Raw genomic sequence first — 18,604 nt, 5'->3', positions numbered from 1 at the left:
CACTTACCATTGCCTAGTTCCCAAGAAATGTTATAACTCTTGGAAGAGCAGTAGTCCAGGAGTAACTGAGCATTGGAACTGTTCCAGTGCAAATCTGCAGTTCGTAGTAATGCATTTAGACCAAAGATCAGGTCCAGTCCTGAGCAACTGGCAAAAGTATACAGCATATCCACTGAGCTTCCTAAAAGAAAAATGTTGCCATTTCGTGGTTAGGTCAGCACCAGAGTGCCGAAGTGATGAAGGCCTCCAGATTTGCTCCTCATAATGAATTGCTATTTCTGTTGTTAAATGGAAGGAATCCCAATGAGTGCTTATAATTATGAATGCGTCAACAAAATTGGACTGGCAAATTAAAAAAATATATATATTGCTTTATTTGCTTCAGCTGTTGAATCAAGTCCTATGGAAGGTACCAGAGGCTTTGGTCTGGCACTTGGGTTTTGTTCAAGTGACCTCAGGTGAACTGGGGAAACTGCATTGTACGGCTCAGGGCTCAACACGCACAGGCCAGATTTTCATTAGTCAACACAAACCCCACTCTTCATAATCTAAATATCTCCACTCATAAACTCAGTCACAAAATAACTTGGTAACTTCGATTACATTTTTTAAAAGTTTTTGAAAAATTCATGTATATAATTTATTAATTCAAAATAAATGGAATTTTACATTAAAAAATTGGCCTAGGGCTCTAGGGCTGTGGTTTCCAAACTCTGCGCCAAGGCACTCCGGGGAGTGAATTCACTGGTACGGTTTAGCAAATAAAAATACAGGACATCTAGCTAAATTTGAACTTCAGATAAATAATGAATCATTTTTAGTATATGTCATATGCATTATTTGAGAAATACAGCAAAGAAATTATTGTTTATTTGAAATGAAAATTTAACCAGGCAACCCTACTCACAGGGGCACTGCAGGATCTTTTAAATTTGCAAGGGAAGGCATCAGCATCTGTTGGACATCATGAGAACTGTTACTATTAGGTTGTTCGGACCTAACAGCTTAATTGAAACTCTCAGGTATTTCTTTTGGGCTAGATGTGCTGTGAAAAAAATTACTGAGTCACTAAGGAGTTATTAAAGCTTTGGAGATTTTGAACTCAGCTTTTTAACCATTAACTAGCCTATAATCTCTTTTTGAGAGTGGCGGCAATGTATTTTTGAGTGTTTAAATCAGTTATTATCTGAATAGATCTGGTGATCTTAATGTATATTTAGAGTTATCAAACAGAAATTCACTTCCCTAGTTTAAAAAAAAAAATCTCTATCTATCTGGCAAACTTACACCCTTTCTCCTTCAAAGTGGCTTTGTTTCTAAGTCTTCAGCCTGAACTACTTGGATTACCATAGCAGTGAAACCCTAGGTTTAATACTGCCCATAACGGCTGAGGGGTGGTAACAACACTAGCAAGCTATTTTAGGTGTTTTTGATATTTGCTGTGTCACCCACTTCCACAAAACTGCTGCCTATCATTAAGGAGTTACAGACATTGGGGTCTGAAAAGCTCTCTGAGTCCTAGCCTGTTCCTGGGATCTTAGGGCCACAGTGGAGGACAGCGTAGGACTTTGGGATTAGGGAGTCCTCCCCAAACCTCCACCCTCATTTTTCTATGAGGAAACTGACACCCAAAGAAATAAAGTGCTTTGCCCAATATCACATAGCTATTTGGTGACAGTGCCACAGTAATAGAGCCTGTAATAAAGGCCCTGTGACTGTCTTAGACACAGTTATCTTTTAGACATATACTGCTAATCATGTTGTAGCAAGTGTCCTAAATCAGGAATCATTGATCTGAGTTCCCAGCCCCACTATCCCACTTATAGACTGAATGATCAGGAGTGACCCCTTTACCTGCATGAGTCCTGGCTACGGATCTACAATCCTGGAACTAGTACCATCATCCATCTACCTCACAAAACCAAGTTGAAATAGCACATGTGAAAACCCTTTGTAAGCCATAAAAAACTCTTACAGATATAAAGCACTATTATTGCCTAGACCTTCTACAAGGATTATGGCATTTTCAAAAAACATAGAATGTTTGCATTTTTGAGTATTTATTCAGCTCATTCCTTACTCTTCCTCTATTTCCTCATTTTTCCAAAAACACTTTGAATTTAAGTAGCTTGAAATTCTATTATATGCCCTCTGTAAGAGTAACATCTCCTAGAATAAGGGCTGTGTATTACTGAGTTAAAATCCACTCTTAAAAATAAAACCCACCCAGCCTATTCCTTCCTCAAAATAAGAAAACTCACAGATAATTATCCAATTCCCAGTCATTACCCAATCTCTTATCTCTTACTGTATGAAAGGGTGGAAAGATCCCTGGAATGAAGACAATCTAAATGACACACTATACATTGGCACTGACTATTATACCATTTTTGTTTACATAAATGTGTCCAGCATCCAGTGTGGGAGTGGGATGATGAGGAAGAAAGGTGGAGAAGAAGGAGAAAAAAGAATTAGCTCATTAAATACTATTATTTTAATAAGGGAGTCCTCCTTTTTGTAGTCACACTCAAAATTATACCCATAACATTGCTTCCTTTTCCTGCCCAGACAGGTATACAGTGTGAATCTATATTCTCATGACAAATGTTCTTGTCATTTTCTACTTAAGTAAAACACACCATCCAATGGGCCCTGTAATTAGAAAACTCACCTATATCTTCTAGGAAACCTGTTTTAAAAGTGCAGGCCATTAAGCAATTAACACAATAGACTTCTGCTATCTCTTCCATCGTAGGATGCCACATCATACGATGTTACTCAGGCATTACCAACCTTAGCCACGGATGCAGAACCATGTGTAGAGGCACCTACTGGCTTCCTAGATACTTATCCCTATAATGAGCTGGTGCCCAGACCAAACGCAGTAGATTTCTTTTTTTTAAGATTTTTTTGATGTGGACCACTTTTAAAGTCTTTATTGAATTTGTTACAATATTGCTTCTGTTTTACGTTTTGGTTTTTTGGCCATGAGGCATGTGGGATTCTTAGCTCCTCAACCAGGGATCAAACCCATACCCGCTGCATTGGAAGGCGAAGTCTTAACCACTGGACCGCCAGGGAAGTCCCATAGATTTCTATCTCTATGTTTCTAATACATGCAGATTAAAATAGAAAATTTCAAATCAGAAGTCAAATATTTCCAAATACAAATTAACTATCTGTATTTGTTATACATTTTAGCATTGCCAATAGGGTGGCTGGAATTATACTGACCCAGCTACATAGTTAGTAAAAGAAGGGCTTTCCCCTGGTGCAGAAACTATGAAGGCCCCAGTCCCAAAGGCAGGAAAAAGATGTTGAAAACCTACCATCTTGGTTCCAAAAAGATCATGTGAGGTAGCAAACATTTTTAAAGAAAAATTTAAGGTAAATTGGCATATGTTTAAGATGACCAAGAAAAAAAGTAAAAACCTATAGATTACCTAATACCATAGGGTCTTCTCCTAGCAGGCCTATATCAGATGATTAATTACAAATAAGGCCTTCCTGCTGTGGGTCTCTGGGACTTCTGTCATCCCTTTAATGGGATCTGAGAAGGCCCTGTCCTGCCAAATTCTGTTCAACCATAGATCATGTTATTAAACCGTCAGCGTAGCTCCCCCCTGCCCTCTGCTTTAAAATGCAAAAAATAATTTAGAGGACCACATTTTCTATTAGCATATAACCTATTTTCTGATTTCTTATGTGTTACTTTTTCCCTTACCTTATAAATAAAAAATATGAAAATAAAAAAGTCCATTGTACACATTGGAATCTAGGTAGCGTATAGTAAAATCTTACAAAGAAATAATTTACTGTCAATAATGTACTCTTAGAAATGTTGACTAACCCAAACTAACTTCAAGATCATTTATTTTTCAAAAGTCAAAAGAAGACCATTGTAGCGTATCTAAGCAGGTTATTTTCTTAGCTGAGATCTGGGGCAATATCATCCCTTAGTTGGGTATAAAACATCAACTTTCGGATAAAAATATATTTCATAGATAAGGATTGCTTGTTTCAGTTGTTTTAAAGCCCTGTGTGACATCATCCCATTTAAACACCAGAAAAGTGTTTCCATGAATGGAAATAAATTCCTGGTTAGTTGAGCTAGTCCTGTGTTTTCAAACCCACAGAGGAAAGAAAATGAGAAAGCTGCCCTGCCAGTGATACACAACACATCACTGGCAGGGCAGTGGCTGCTTCTTGGAGGGGAAACAGAATGGACAATGAGGTGTGAATGGTTTCACATTTTACTCTTCACACTTTTATATTTTACTTTTACACAAGGAGTATATCCATGTCTTCCTTGACTTCCTAGTTCTTCAGAGCAGTAGAGGTCATTATTAGCTTGTGAATGAATGATTCTATATTTCACTCCGTGTCTAGTAGGCAAAGTCGGGCGAAGAAAGGTAAAAAACAGAAGTTTGGGGTTGAAGATTGCCCATTAACTCTTGCTAACATTTGAGGATTATGCAGCTTTACACAACTGCTATAGGGCTTATTAGATTCAAGCCCAAGTTCAAGCCATCCAAATATTTTGGGGGCTGGGACACTTGCAGGGTACCTTTCATTTCTTACTTGAGTAGGTACTGTTCTTGAACTTTTTCTGATACTGTTCTCTGAGTAGCAATTGCTCCTGGAAGGGCCATTCCAACTTCAACCTCCTCTCCACATCAGAAGGGACGGATCCAGATTCGCAAATATCTGCAAATGGAGTAAATAATTTAGAGAATCTATTTTCACAATGATACGGTTGAAATCCCATGCACTTATTTAGTTAGCTATTTATGTGACTAAAGCAGGATAATTGAGTTTCTGGTTGTTAAGTGTAACATCAGAGAAGGATATATTCAGCTATACATGTCAAATTTGCTGGCTAATCAATTACCACAAAAAAACAGCCAAAGGGCAGGTTTCTGAAGAAACACTGGACATATACTGGACATAGATACATTGGACATAACTTCAAGTTATTTAACAATTCAGAAGGCTCCTCAGAAACCTGAAATTACTAGAGAACCCACCAGAAAAAAACATAGTTCAGTTCTCTTAAGGTTCACTTTCAACATACATAGAAATTTGTTTTACATGGACTATACCTGCTTTGTGGTGATTTCCTCTTGCCAAATGGTAGGACAGGGAATGTTGACTTTTATTCCTTCAAATTTGGTATCATCAAAGTTCCTGAGACCACAACATGTGTACTTGGAAAATCCACCACTATCCTATCAGGCAGACTGTGCTTCTTTATCTCAAGGCAGCAGGGCTGCCGGGGGCGGCTGCCAGGGCTGGCTGACCCCCCAGTGACTTCCTTTCTGGGAAGCTGCACATTCTGGCTCTCTGACAGCGGGTGCCTCATCCACCCCTGTGCTCACAAAGAATGTTTCTGAAGCACTTGGATAACCCCAGTGATTCCCCCCTCCCCACAGGATGAAGAAAATTCATGAGCAAAGGACAGTTTCCTATCTAAATTTATGAGACCTTTTGAACGCATATGACTGGTGAGAAAGGGCCAGGTCTAAACATATTCCAACGTGTTATACTAAGAAAACTCTCCTGCTTTTTTCAGTTTTTCTAATTACTCTTCTATCAATTGGCGCAGTTACTGATTAATGGTTCTAAACACTTCCTAACTGCAGAAAATAAACAGAAGGAAATATGTAATATATAAAATATTGTTCATTTATATATATCATAATTCATTATTGTAATTCAATGATGTATATGGTTTTTTTAATAACTGTTAAGATAATGATTTAGCTTCCATTTGATGTCTGTATAGCACTTATGAAAGACACAGGGCAAATCCTCGTGGCGCCCCAGGGTGTTTCTCAGATGAAGCCCACAGACTCCCAATATCAGAATCACCTGAGGATCTTGCTAAACTTGTGACCTAAGGTTGGAGCCCAAGAATCCAAATATTCAAACTCACCCCAGGTGATTATGCCTAGTCAATAAAGTTTGAGAACCACTGCCCAACAAATCAAGTCTTGAAATCCATCCTTAGAAGCAGAGCATATCTCCATGTCCCCTTATTACACCTTTCATCCACATTTTTTGGAATAAATGGGTTTCGATCAGTGCTGTGTCTTGAGCGGGAAATACTCTGTTTTGGTACATTTCTACCCACAGACTCCTCTAGGCAGCTCTGTCCTTTTAGCTACAATCATTATTCTGTTTACACCACAATTAACTCTCCCCTGCCCCAGTGTTGTGTCCAGCACACCATCCCCCCTGCCCTAATATCTCACATTCATGAAAACATCAGGAGGAGGAAACCTGCCCACCGCTTCCTCCTTTTGTATAGGTGCCTACATGGGTCCGCTGGGAGCCCTTCATCTCTTATTAATTGTTAGATATGAGCAATAGCTCTTCTCTGAGAATGCCCACGACTGACTCAAGTTAACTCAGATATATGGTTAATCTTTAAAGTTTCACCCTGGTTGACTTGAGATTGCCAGTAACTTCTCTCTTCAAAGGTTGGTTCCTTCTTGGGATCAAAAATGAGAAAGTCCGTCTTCGTGCCACCAAATCTCAGGTATGCGGGAGACAAACCTCTGGCCAAAGTGCGAAGCTTTGAAGAACTGTTATGAAGACAAGCAAGAAATTGAAATTATTTTTTTCCAAGACAATGCAGTCAAACACATTTACTCCCTTCTCTCTTGGTGGACCTATTTCTTAATAGCTCTACAGGCCCTGGAGGGAGAAATATTGCTCTAACAGGGACATTGGCTCAATCGGAATCTTCCTAATTGCAAGGCTGCTCTTCTAGGCACCTGAGAACACTTGGAGCTCTGACTCGGGCAAGAGCTTATACTTCAACTTGACAAGCAGGGTAATGTTCAGTACTTTCAAAAAATTCATGACCTTTTGTGATTCATGGAGGTAAAGAGGTGAGAGAGTGGAAAGATGACTCTGTTTCTTTGAAAAATAGATTGTCTCCAAAAATTTATGTTCCCAGAGAAGTTCGTAAATGATTGGGAGTCCTCCTCCCCTCCCTAACCAAGCCCCACCTCTACCCCAAGGAAAACCTGCCTTTTAAATTTAAGTCAAATGACTTAGAACGATGTAAGATTCTAATTCCTCCCCACCTAGGACACTTCCAATTCCAGCAATTCTAAATGCATATGTCATCAAGCCCAAAACGCTCTTGATAGGTGCCTATTATGCACTCAGAATGGTACAGAATGCTATAGAATGGAATTAGAATGATTTATAATTCCTTCTTTCAGAGAGATGAAGATGTCATGAATATTTAAGTGAACAAAACTAAAAAAACAGAAGACCCAGGTAACAGGGACACTTGCCATGTATTTCTGAAGCCTCACATATGTGATCCTGGCTTCCGTGCTCTCTGGAAAGCTCTTAAAACACATGGAACCAATGCTGTGTGTTCTCAAAATGGCCCAGTTAATTAGTTTACATTTGGGTTTATTTCAAATTGGAAAATCATGCCAGGAGGACTATCTAATTGCCAGTATTTCTTGACATCCTAGGAACTGAAGACAGGACCTAAAATTTAAAATTTCAATGCGTGCTCCTGCTTTAACTATATATAGTGCTATGTAAAATTTCTGTAAGATTTCTTTATTTTTGCTTAGGAAAGAGAAATTAAAAGGTGGAAATTGACCAAAGGATAAGTGTCTTGCGTTAAAAACTTCAGCGATTCCTCCTCACCATTTTTTTTTTGTTTGTAACATGAAAGCATTTACAGTACTACCTAGGCACTTTTGCCTTCATGAACCTCTTCCACCATAAAAAATTTTTTTAACTTATATTTTGTGATGATATTCATGCAAAGACAAATATGTTAACATTATATATTAAAACACTTTCTTTGACCTAAAAGTTCATTTTCTTTGGATCTTAAAAGAACTTGAAATATTTTCAAGGGCCCCTGAACCTATTGTGGGTCCTGGCATGAGGAGATGTAGCACAAAGTGAGACTTCAGGGATGTTATCAACATGGAATTGACTGAAATACCTGACAGCACCAAAGAACTCTGGGAAGGATGGCATCTGCCAGGAAATCCTCAGAACCTTTTGAAGATAAATGGGAATGTTCGCTTGAACTGAGTAAGGATTCAGAAGAAAGCCATTTCCACTATGCTATGAACCCAAATAAAACTAAACTGTAGGGACTTCCCTGGTGATTCAGTGGTTAAGATTCCAATGCAGGGGGCACGGGTTCAATCCCTGGTCGGGGAACTAAGATCCCATATGCCTCGAGGCATGGCCAAAAAATAAAAAAAATAAACTGTAGGAAGGGGGAATAGCACATTATTGTTTAATGGGTACAGAGTTTCAGTTTGGGAAGATGGAAAAGTTCTAAGATGGCTGGTGGTGATGGCTGCACAACAATGTGAATACACTTAATGCCAGGGAACTCTGCACTTTAAATAACCACAACTTTTACTATTAAAGGAACAACCTGTAGACATAGTGTGATTTCAACAATGAAAATTATATATATATAGAAGGAGATAACAGGAGTCATAATTATGTGGTGAGATGGATGGTAGACTCTTTCCTATTGCTTTTATGTATTTTTCACATTTTCTATAATAAGCACATAATATTTTAATTCATACAAGGTGACTCTGTGTGTGTGTGTGTGTGTTTCTGTCTTTTTAAGAATAGGTGAAAAAAACAAGATTTACTTAAAGGAGACATAGTCATCCATTAATTTATTCAATAAATATTCATTGTAGGTGCACTCTGTGTCAGGCATTATGTTAGTTGCTGGGGATACAATGGCAAACAAGACAGAGGTAGCTGCTGTTCTCATATAATTTATAGTCCAGTGAGATATATATATATATATATATATATATATATATATATATATATATACAAGTAAATAGGCAATTCCAAAACAATGTTATCAGAACATACAAAGGGGATCTTAACCCAGACCTTGCCCTAGAGGTAGGAGGTGGTTAGAGGTTTTCCAGGGGCAAGTGTCTGCACTGTTAGATGTTCAAAAGGAAAAAATCTTATCCAGATCAAAGATAGTGAGGTGGGATTGAAGAAAGTGTTCCAGGTGTAGGGAAAAGCCTCTGCAAACACCAGAGGTAGAAGAAGGGAATATGGCACCACCGAAGAGCTGACAGGTGTGGCGAGAGCCTAGAGATTGGGGGCAGCGAGGTGCTGCGAGAAGATAGACTGGAGAGGCAAGCAGGACCATATCATGGAGGGCTTGTACGCCACCATGTCCAGGAGTTCCAATTTTATATCAAGGCAGTGGGGAGCCATGGAAGGATTTAAAGCAGTGGAGTGCCCACACCAGACTTTTATTTTAGAAAAGAATCTCAGGCTGCAGTGTAAATAACTGAATAGAAGGACCAAGACTGTGGTCACATTAATGTAGACAGAAAGTGATGGGCTGAGGTAAGGTAAAAACAGTGGGGATGAAGAGAGGGATAAATTGAAGATACACGTGGAGACAGAAATACCAGATGTGGTGTTTAACTGGATGTTGGAGGAGAGTCCAAGAGGTGAAGAATAGGTGATAGACTGAGATGAAGAATAGGTGATGATAGACTGGAGATGGGGATGAAGGTGAGGGCAGGGCACAGTGCTGTAGAATTTGAGATGCCAGAGAAAACCAAAAACCATTTCCATTAGGCCCTTGGCCATGTGTGCCTGGAGCTCAGAAGGCACATAAAGGCGAGGTGTAGAACGGAGAGTCCTCAGTCTAGAAGTCAGTGACTAGTGAATCCCTAGCCCACAGGTGCAGAGATGCGGCCGTAAAACTGATACAAGGAACTTCCTCAGAGTCACTCTGGGCTGGCCCTGTTCCACTGCTTTTGTCCAGGCACCGATTCTGGTCCTCGATTTTGATTTTGGTTGTGTTTGATGATAGAGGAAGCTCATTTAGATTTGTGTAACTGGTATCTGTAAGTAATTGAGACGGGAGAGACTGGTGCTGTCTGGGAAAGGAAGGGAAAGTGAGAAGCAGGAAGGAGCTGTGGTATCACGAGATGTGCGTCTGTGCACGGCCCTGCTCAGATGCCGGAGGATCAGAGCCTGATTCCCAGAAGTGGTGACTGTACCACCTCGGGTCGCTCTCGACCACATTACCCTGCCTTTATGTTCTTCACAGCGTTCACCACTCTCTGAAATCAGCTTCCTTTTTTGTTTATGTGGTTTCCTATCTATCCCCACCCCTGAGCTAAGCTCTGCGAAAGCAGGGACTCTGTATGGCTCCTCAGAATCTCCTCAGCACCTAGATAAGTACCTGGCCCACAGCTGGTGCTTAATAAATATCCGTCAAGTGAATGAACAGTTAAGTCCAGCCTGATGAAAGGGCAAGCGGGTCCAGACAAAGACTGTTTTCTGAACAAAATTAAAACCCATTGCTATGGCTCCTGCCAAGTAAAGGAAATCACATGTTTCGAAGTATTGGTACGAAGGACCTTTTTGTTCGTCTCCTTTGTAATGGAATATTTTCTTGTTTTGAGATACAATTTTGATGCCCTCTGACAAAAACCAGATTTAAAACAGCTGCAAACTTGTCATTAAAACAAAATTGATCAAAGGTACAGTATTTCTATCATACACAGTAAAAAGAAAGGGGGGAAAATCCACCGGCATTGGCACTGCCACCACAGCGACGTGGAAAGAACAAAAGAACACGTAAAAGCAGCTGCAGATATTCCATTTCTGGAACAGTCTGTTAGGGGAAAGAAACGTCTGCAGGTGCTTTTATTTTACCTTATGTGTAAAAATAAGTTGCTTATCTCTGACACAAAAGCAGAGATGAGCTGGAGCCACCCTGCACTGACTCGTACCAGCTTGTGAGAGCCAACTGTTTCCTTTTGAGAACCAGCTGTTAAACTGTTGGCAGTTTGAAATCAGCCATGGTGGGGGATATTTATACTACAGAAATCAGAAAAAAACATAAATCAGTCTCCTCTCCTCCCAGAGAGCCAGTCGTGAAACATTTTCTGGCACACCACTGCATGAACAGTAATTCAAGCCATGGAAGTAGGTGAAACCACTCAGGAGATTATGTGAAGTAAAAAAGAAGGCCTAGGTCAGAAATCTGAGGAACATCAACAATGAAGATAAGCTAGAAGAAGAGATGGAGAAGAACTGTTAGAGAGATGGGAGAAATCCCCAGAAATGGAAGTGACACAGGGATGAGTGTTTCCATTGTCAACCTCGTCAAATGCTTCTGGGAGGCTGTATTGGTTTGCTAGGGCTGTAGTAACAAAGTACCACAAACTGAGTGGCTTAAACAGTGGAAATTTATTGTCTTATAGTTCTGGAGGCTAGAAGTCTGAAATCAAGGTGTTGGCAAGGCCATAATCCCTCTGCAGGTGCTGGGGGAAGATCTGCTCCAGGCCTTTTTCCCAACTTCGGGTAGTTCCTTTTAGCAGTGTAACTCCAATCTGCACAGGGTGTTTTCTGTGTGTGTATGTCTGTCTCCAAATTTCCCCTTTTTATAAGCTCATCAGTCATATTGGATTGGGGCCCACTCCATTCCATTATGACCAATTCTTAACTAGTTATGTCTGCAATGACACTATTTCCAAATAAGGTCACAGACTGAGGTCCCAGGGGTTAGGACTTCAGCATATGAATTTGGAGGGGACACCCAGACATTCAACCCATAATAGAGACAAATAAGATAAGGATTGAAAGGTAGTCATTGGATTTCGCAATAAAAGGTCACTGATGATGTGGGAGAGATTGATTTTATGACACGATGATGGGAACATCATGAGGGTGGACCGAGGAAGGCATGGTTAGTAAGAAAGGCTGCAAAGGGGAGGAGAAAGAGGGTGGTGACTGCAGAGGCACACGTGCTGGGAGGTGTTTGAGATGGGAAAGACTTGAGGATGTTTCTATGCCGAGAAGAAGGATCCAACGAAAAGAGAGAGGTTAAAGATACAGGAGAGAGAAGGGATGACTGCTAGAGCGAAGTCCTTGGGGAGGGGAGAGGATCCACAACAGAGCTAGAAGAACTGGGCTGAGAAGAGAGAAAGGAAGAAAGCTAGAGGTGGCCGTGCTGTCTGCAGGTTCGACTGCAGGAAGAAGAGGAAGTGCCTGTCTAGTGACTTCATTATCTTTGGGAAAGAGAAATGCGGTCATAGACTAAGAGTGATGAAGCGGAAGTGGGATCAGAGTTATGAAGGAAGTGGAGAATGAGAGAGGCCAGAAAAGGAGTGTTAAGGAGTAGCATTAAAGGCCAAGTAAGTCTGGAGGCCAGGAATTTACAGCATGACATCAATCCATGTCACTGAGAGATTCCCCTCTGCCCCCAAGAGCGTAATAGCCCTGCTATGCGGGGTGGCCACTAAGACTGGAAGCAGAGGCAAATACCTATAAGTGGCTTATTAATATGCATGACAGTACATGATTAGATAATATTTTCCATTTCCAGACTTTATGGCCACCTTATAGATTCCAAAGAGGGAAAATATAGTTAGACTAAGCTAGGTTTGGGTTTTAGCAAGAAGAAAAATGGGGTAGGAGTTTGGGGAATATTATCATAAAAATGATTCATGTGATAAATCAAGAAGCCCAAATCAGATATGGAAGAAGTAAAAGGAAGAGGCTATTCAGTGGAGGTACTTAAAAAATAGTTGTGGTGGGATCCACAAAGTAAAAAAATGCTAAGAGGGTAAGGAGTACAGTCCAAGAATGGGAGATTTTAATTTAATATTTCAGATGTTGAAAGGTTCTTAATGATGGAAAGAGTCAAGGCATGGCCATGGCATCAGGTTGTTGAAATGGAGTGAAATGGTGTGTTCTAGGAAGCTGCCCCCCCCCACAGAAAAGTGCCCTGTTTTTTGCATTTGCCAATTTCCATGGTGTAAATATTCCCATCAAGGCTGATTTCAAGGTAACGGTGTTGATGTCACTGAATGTGGAGTTGGAAAGAAATGCACACATTTCACGAGCTGGTAGAAACTGGCTCCAGTAAAACACTGAGTGAAGATTATTAGAAAATGTGGGTGTGAAGAAACTGAGAGACAGTATTCAAGTGGACTTGAAGTCCTCTAGGATGATGGTGGGACGTGGGAGTGCAGAGGAAACTGTGAGATCAGTGTGGATCTTCAGTCAGTAATGAGGAGTGAGTAAGAGGGGAGCAGAGTTCGGCTGCAAGGAGCATGGGAGGAGAGCCAGATGTGGAGCTAGCAAACCTCACACTGGATCGGGACAGTCATCTCTAGCAGGCATCAAGTTATCCAAACTGAGTGTTTTAGACACTTTGCATAGATTATTTCACTTAATGCCCAAACATCCCAAAGAGGCAGGTGTCATTATTACCCTCATTTTACAGACAAGGAACCCGAACAAAAGCAAGCTAGGTAATTTGCCCAAGGTAACAAGCCAATGGGGATTTGAACCACAGCAATCTGGAGTTCAAACCAGTGGGCAATTATCTAGAAGCCACACTGGGGAATGGGGGAGGGCTGCAATGTGGGAGAATGTACAGCTTCTACTCCAAAGGGCTACTTCAGAGAAGTAGCTGCGTCTACTTCTCCACTTGCATCTTCAAAAGAAGAGCCAAGTTTTAGCTAGGGCAAAGAGGAGGCCGGAATATTCTCCAGGGAAAATGGAGCAGGGTTACCATGCAAAGGGCTCTAGGCTGCACAATGAAAGACTTTGTGGAGGAAGGGAACAGTGAGCGCTGCTCAGCCAGGGGGAAGCGCAGAGTCTCAGGGGTCAGAAACTATGAGCCTACGGCTTGTTGATTGTTCTCAGTTTTCTGTTTCTCTGGCTGTGGTTCTTTCTCTCAGCAACAGGCACAAAGAGGGCCTGAGGTTATTTCCAACATTGGTTATCAAAACATGCATTTGACATTGATAATAAGTGCTTTTCTAATGTGGAAAGCACCTTTGTCCATGAAGATGCAGGAATCTGATTATTGAAAGTTATTAATAATAAATATTTATCAAATTGGCAAAAAGGGATGAACTTTGCTGAAATAAAATAAGCAAATCCTTATGAAACGCAAGCACAGCTGCATTTTCACTGCAATCGCTGTGCAGCACCAACGTTTTTGCTCTGTGATTTCTACCACTGACTCGGCGCTCTAATTTTTACCTTGAATTAGTGAACTGTGCTTGTACTGAAATGTGGCTAGTCTGAACTGAGATGTGCTGGGAGTATAACACATACACCAGACTTTGAAGACTTGGTTTGAAAAAGAATGTAAAATATCTCATTAATATTCTGTATTGATTACATGTTGAATGATAATAATTTGGATATCTTGTGTTTAGTAAAATATATTATTAAAATTAATTTTACCTGTTTCTTTTTTCCCTTTTTTAATATGGCTACTAGAAAACTTTAAATTACATCATGTGGCTTACTCATGAGGCCCACATTCTATTTCTATTTAGCCCTACTGGTCTCTGTCCTCCCATCTTTAAGGGCCAGGGCCTCTTGGGAGCTCTGCATGTAGTCGGGCTTAGGAAGTTTTTGACTGGGTTGTGGATGAGTTACCTCTAGGAAGAGGGCAAACTGAAAAGATGCTCCTTTCTGATTCTAGATCGTTCTACCATTGGCATTTAAGTTCTGTGTACTCCATGTTCTTTAACTGCAAATGTGGGGAAAAAAACAAACAAACCCAAAACACATCTGTTTGCCATCGTGGGAAACCAGAACTGTGCCATCTGACTGAATTTGCTTAGGCCTCTTTTGAAGTACCGTAGAGATATGGGCCCTGATTCTCCTGTTCTCAAGACAGTGCTTCTTTTCATTACATCAATGTTCTCAATTTGTTTCCAGACAATCTTTTTCTACCATCCCTCCTCTGCTGCCTTTAAAAAATATGAACTGCTTTATTTTCTTTTTGTGTACTCGTGTGTCTACAATTAGCATCTGGCTTCAAATTCTGCCCCTTCATGTCATAGCTGGCTGACCATGGGCAAGTTGTTGAATCTCCCTAGGCCTCAATCTCTTCATTTTAAAAATGGGGATGATAATAGTACTGACCTCACAGTTTTGTAGCAAGGACTAAATGAATTAATGCCTGGGAGGTGCTTAGAACAGGGCCTGGCCTATGACGACGGTTCAATTAGTGCCAGCTATTTTTATCATCCTCTCCTTCTTAGTACTTCAGCTTTCATCTGCTCAGCTCTTGCCGTCTTCACCCAAGCAGTTTCACTCTTGAGGAACTGAAACACAGCAATGCCCCTCTGACTCTCTGCTCCTGTGATAGATGATAAGCCTTGTGATGTCTTTAGAGATGGAAGCGAAATATTTTGTCTTCTGAGATGGCCAGGTCACTTTGGGCACTGTGTCAGCCATCCTGGGGAGATGGACCCTCAGACCCTAATTCAGAAGCTCCGTCTCAGGTGACAAGGGGAGGGAGCTCTTTGAGCTGCAGTCTTTAAGGTCTCAGACGAGAATTGTGTGGGTGCCTCTGGGGAGAAGGCATGGAAAACAGCTTCTGCCCAGGGAAGGGACCTGGAGGGGTCAGGAGCCAGCCCTGGAGAGAAGCCCGTATGAACAGGAATACACTGTGTTTTGTAAACAAACAGCCTTATTTATTGCATGCTATGCTTTTTTGGTTTCATTATCCTCCAGCCTTTAACAAAAAGGTAGAGACCAGGGGTGGGGGAAGAAAGAGTGCTATGGGAAATTAAGAGATGTGTTTAAGAAGAATGGAAGTTCTGTGCGTGTTTGGGGGTGGGGAGCATTGCTAGTGAGTTGGTTAGCTTGACTGCAGGGTGATCAGGCCTGGACCCCAAAAGTCATACTGTAGGTTTTTTCTTTTGGACTTGTGTCTCCAGGAAGGGATACCCAAATGCTCCTCCTTGGGGAGGGGTAGGGTGTATGCTGGCTGCAGCAGCAGAAAAGGGCTTAAGGTCTCACATTTCAATAAATGGTCATTTACTTAATCTTTCTGTTTGCAGTAAGGCACGTCACACTCTCTCTTCCCCTATCACCACCCCCCCAACCCAAGCTAGGCCTGGGGTCCTCAGATATGGAGCCCTCTAGTTCAGTGTTTCACCAGAATAATCTTTCTGTCTCTCAGCCAGCTGCTGCCTGATATCAGCTCACTTTCCATAAGGGAAAGGGGAAAAAGTGGGAACTCCTTCCCATCAGGAAATTCTTCCTTTCTTGCCACATGGGGAAAGATAGAGGTTAACTACAATGGAAAGAAATGCACAGAGAATTGATGAATGGTTAGCAAACACTCACCAATTTCCAGGAAGAAGCAATTAACAAATTTTGAGCACTGTCAAACACTAAGTACTTATTTATTATCTCATCAAATGCTCATAGCAATCCTACAGGAAGGTTTTAGAAGTTCCATTCTACAGTTGAAGAAATCGAGGCTTGGAGTTGCCAAGCAACCGGTAAAAACCAAGCCACCGGTTTGGGCAGAGTTGGGAATCAAGGCTGGTCTCGCTGCCCATCTCGCAACCTTAGGCTATCTGCTTTTATTTGCAAAGTAAGTGACTGAAATTAGCAATAGCAGCTGAAGCTATGGGCACAGAAAGGCCAGCCTGTAGGTGTTTGGCAATGGCAGGATTTGAATTGTTTGAGTTGGTTGAGGTGTGGTCATCTCTGGAGGCTCTCATGGCCTAGATGAATGGCCTAGATGACCTGGGTCTGTCCCTGCAGCGCCCTATCTTGGAATCAGCCTGCACTCACAGGCAGGGGCCAGTGAACCTGCACTAGGCTCAGTCTTTCTCAAGTGAGAAAAAAAATTACAGCTAGTAAAGCAGTGCCACACTTTGCAGTCTCATCTTGGAGAGAGAGGTTTTTATTAAGGCTCTGTAAGTCACTGAAATAGTCTTCCAGGTCTCATTGATGTGATATTAAAATTTTTTTTAAAGAGTGTAGTATGGGAAATCTGTGTACCTTGTACTCAATTTTGCTGTGAACGTAAAACTGCTCTTTAAAAGTCTTTTTATAGAATAAGTAAGCTTATTCTCCTTTGTGGCCTTTTCCTCCCCCCCGCCCGCCACCCCAAGGAAAAAGTTGTTTTTTTTCTTTAACCTTACTAACAGAGTTTAAGAGACTGAAGCCTGGCGCACAGCGTTACTTGTCCTACAAGGTGCAGCAGATTCAAGTGCTCAAAGCCCTCCAGGTGCACTTGCCGGGCCCCCTCCTTCCGGCGAGTTTCTGGGGCAGATGGGAAGTTTCTTTCCGCAATTTCCCCTAATGCCTGGCCTTTAGTCGGCGCTCAGGCAACACTTGCTGAATGAATGAAGGCGGGAAAGAAGGGTTTGGGGGACCTGCAGGGGGTGGGCTGGGGAGCAAAAGAGAGAGAGAGAGGGAGAGGGAGAGGTGTGAGGAGGTTCCGGAGTAGAGAGAAGAGAGCGGCCGGCAGGGCGGGCGTGATGCCAGCAGGGCAGGAGAGAGGACAAGGACCCGCAGGCCCGCACTTACCCCAGGAAGGTGAGGAACCGCGGGTCCGTGGCCAGATTGGCGTCGATGGTGAAGGACAGGAACGCGGGACTCACCAGGTGCACTGGCCGCTCGGTGGAGAAAAGCAGCTCCACGACGTCGTCAGCTGGCGCGGGTTCCGCCAGGGCGCCCGGGGAGCGGGGACCCAGCGGCCCCAGGAACAGCAGCAGCGGCAGCGGCAGCCCGGGCTTCCAGCGCGGCAGCATCTCGGCCTCACCTGGCGGCCCCACCCGCCAGGGGTGCGCAGCGACCGTCGAGACCGAGCGCACTTCCTCCTGCCCGGCCCCGGCGTCCTTTTCTCCTTTCCGCCACCCTCTCACTCCTCCTCAGCCCTCCCACCGCATTCGGCATCCCTCCCCCTGCTCCCTCCCCACGCCGCTCCGCCTCCCCGCTCACTCCCACTTCCTTGCACGCTTTCCCCTCGGCGGTGGTCACGTTCACTTAATCACCCACACCCATTTGAAGGGTGAGGACGTGGCTAGGATCCAAGCGCCCGGGAGGCCTGGGGAGGGAGCTCCCGGGGAGGAGCGCTGGGAATCCCGGACCGGCTTCCTGAAGCATAATGTCCAGCGAGCGCTGGTGAGAACGCCAGCGGTTCCCTCTTCCAGGTCCTCGCCTGTGGCGCCTGCTCTTCTGACCTCAACTAAAGCCTCCAGTGAGCATTTATCGCTTCCCTCCTCATCTGGCTTCTGAACACTTGCCTGTCACTTGAGCTTGCCAAAATCTGATTAACTATGTGTCCTCTGGCGGGAGTGCTGTTTCCCAGGCATCTTACTTTTGCCAGAAAAAAATCTGACCTGGGCATTGGCTAACCTACACCTAGAAAGAGATTAACTCCAAATATTTCTTATCAATTTCTCATGAAAACAGTATTTAGCAGAGCCTTAAAGTATTAGGTGTTCCAATATCTGAAACTCGGGACATACAGCCTCCATACAAGTGTGGGGTAACGACTGTCCCTTGAATTTGGAGACTTTGCCAAGCTTCCACTCCATACATTTATCTTTAGCTGTTGGCCAAACTTTTCTTCAGTTTCCCTTTGATGCCTACATTGGTATGTAATTACACCAAGCGCCATGCACTTCGGGCTTACTACATGCCTGGTACCGCAGGAGGTGATTTACCTTGTATTCCCTTTCACTCCCACAGCACTGACAAGTGGGCATTATCCTCATTTGACATGTGAGGACCCAAGCTCTGAGACATTAACATGTCC

General features: G+C 42.6%; 1 protein-coding gene across 3 annotated transcripts in view; it reads right to left on the bottom strand.

Annotated features, from left to right (window-relative positions):
- The window catches only part of HPSE (heparanase), a 33,820-nt gene extending 16,101 nt beyond the window's left edge, over nt 1–17,719 (bottom strand). For 2 of the 3 annotated variants that reach the window (XM_059922726.1, XM_059922728.1), the window contains exons 1-4: nt 17,371–17,719; nt 6,442–6,587; nt 4,582–4,707; nt 8–181 (exon numbers count right to left, since the gene is read on the bottom strand). In XM_059922726.1, the coding sequence (XP_059778709.1) occupies nt 8–181; nt 4,582–4,707; nt 6,442–6,587; nt 17,371–17,594 (670 nt within the window). In that variant the 5' untranslated portion in view covers nt 17,595–17,719. The remainder of the gene's footprint in view (nt 1–7; nt 182–4,581; nt 4,708–6,441; nt 6,588–17,370) is intronic. The other variant, XM_059922727.1, reaches the window with a different exon arrangement.
- Between the last annotated feature and the right edge of the window lie 885 nt (nt 17,720–18,604).

The sequence above is a fragment of the Balaenoptera ricei genome, chromosome 5, assembly GCF_028023285.1.
Source record: "Balaenoptera ricei isolate mBalRic1 chromosome 5, mBalRic1.hap2, whole genome shotgun sequence".
Lineage (NCBI taxonomy): Eukaryota > Metazoa > Chordata > Mammalia > Artiodactyla > Balaenopteridae > Balaenoptera > Balaenoptera ricei.
The sequence above is the reverse complement of the archived record's forward strand: the minus strand, read 5'-3'. Positions and strand labels throughout refer to the sequence as shown.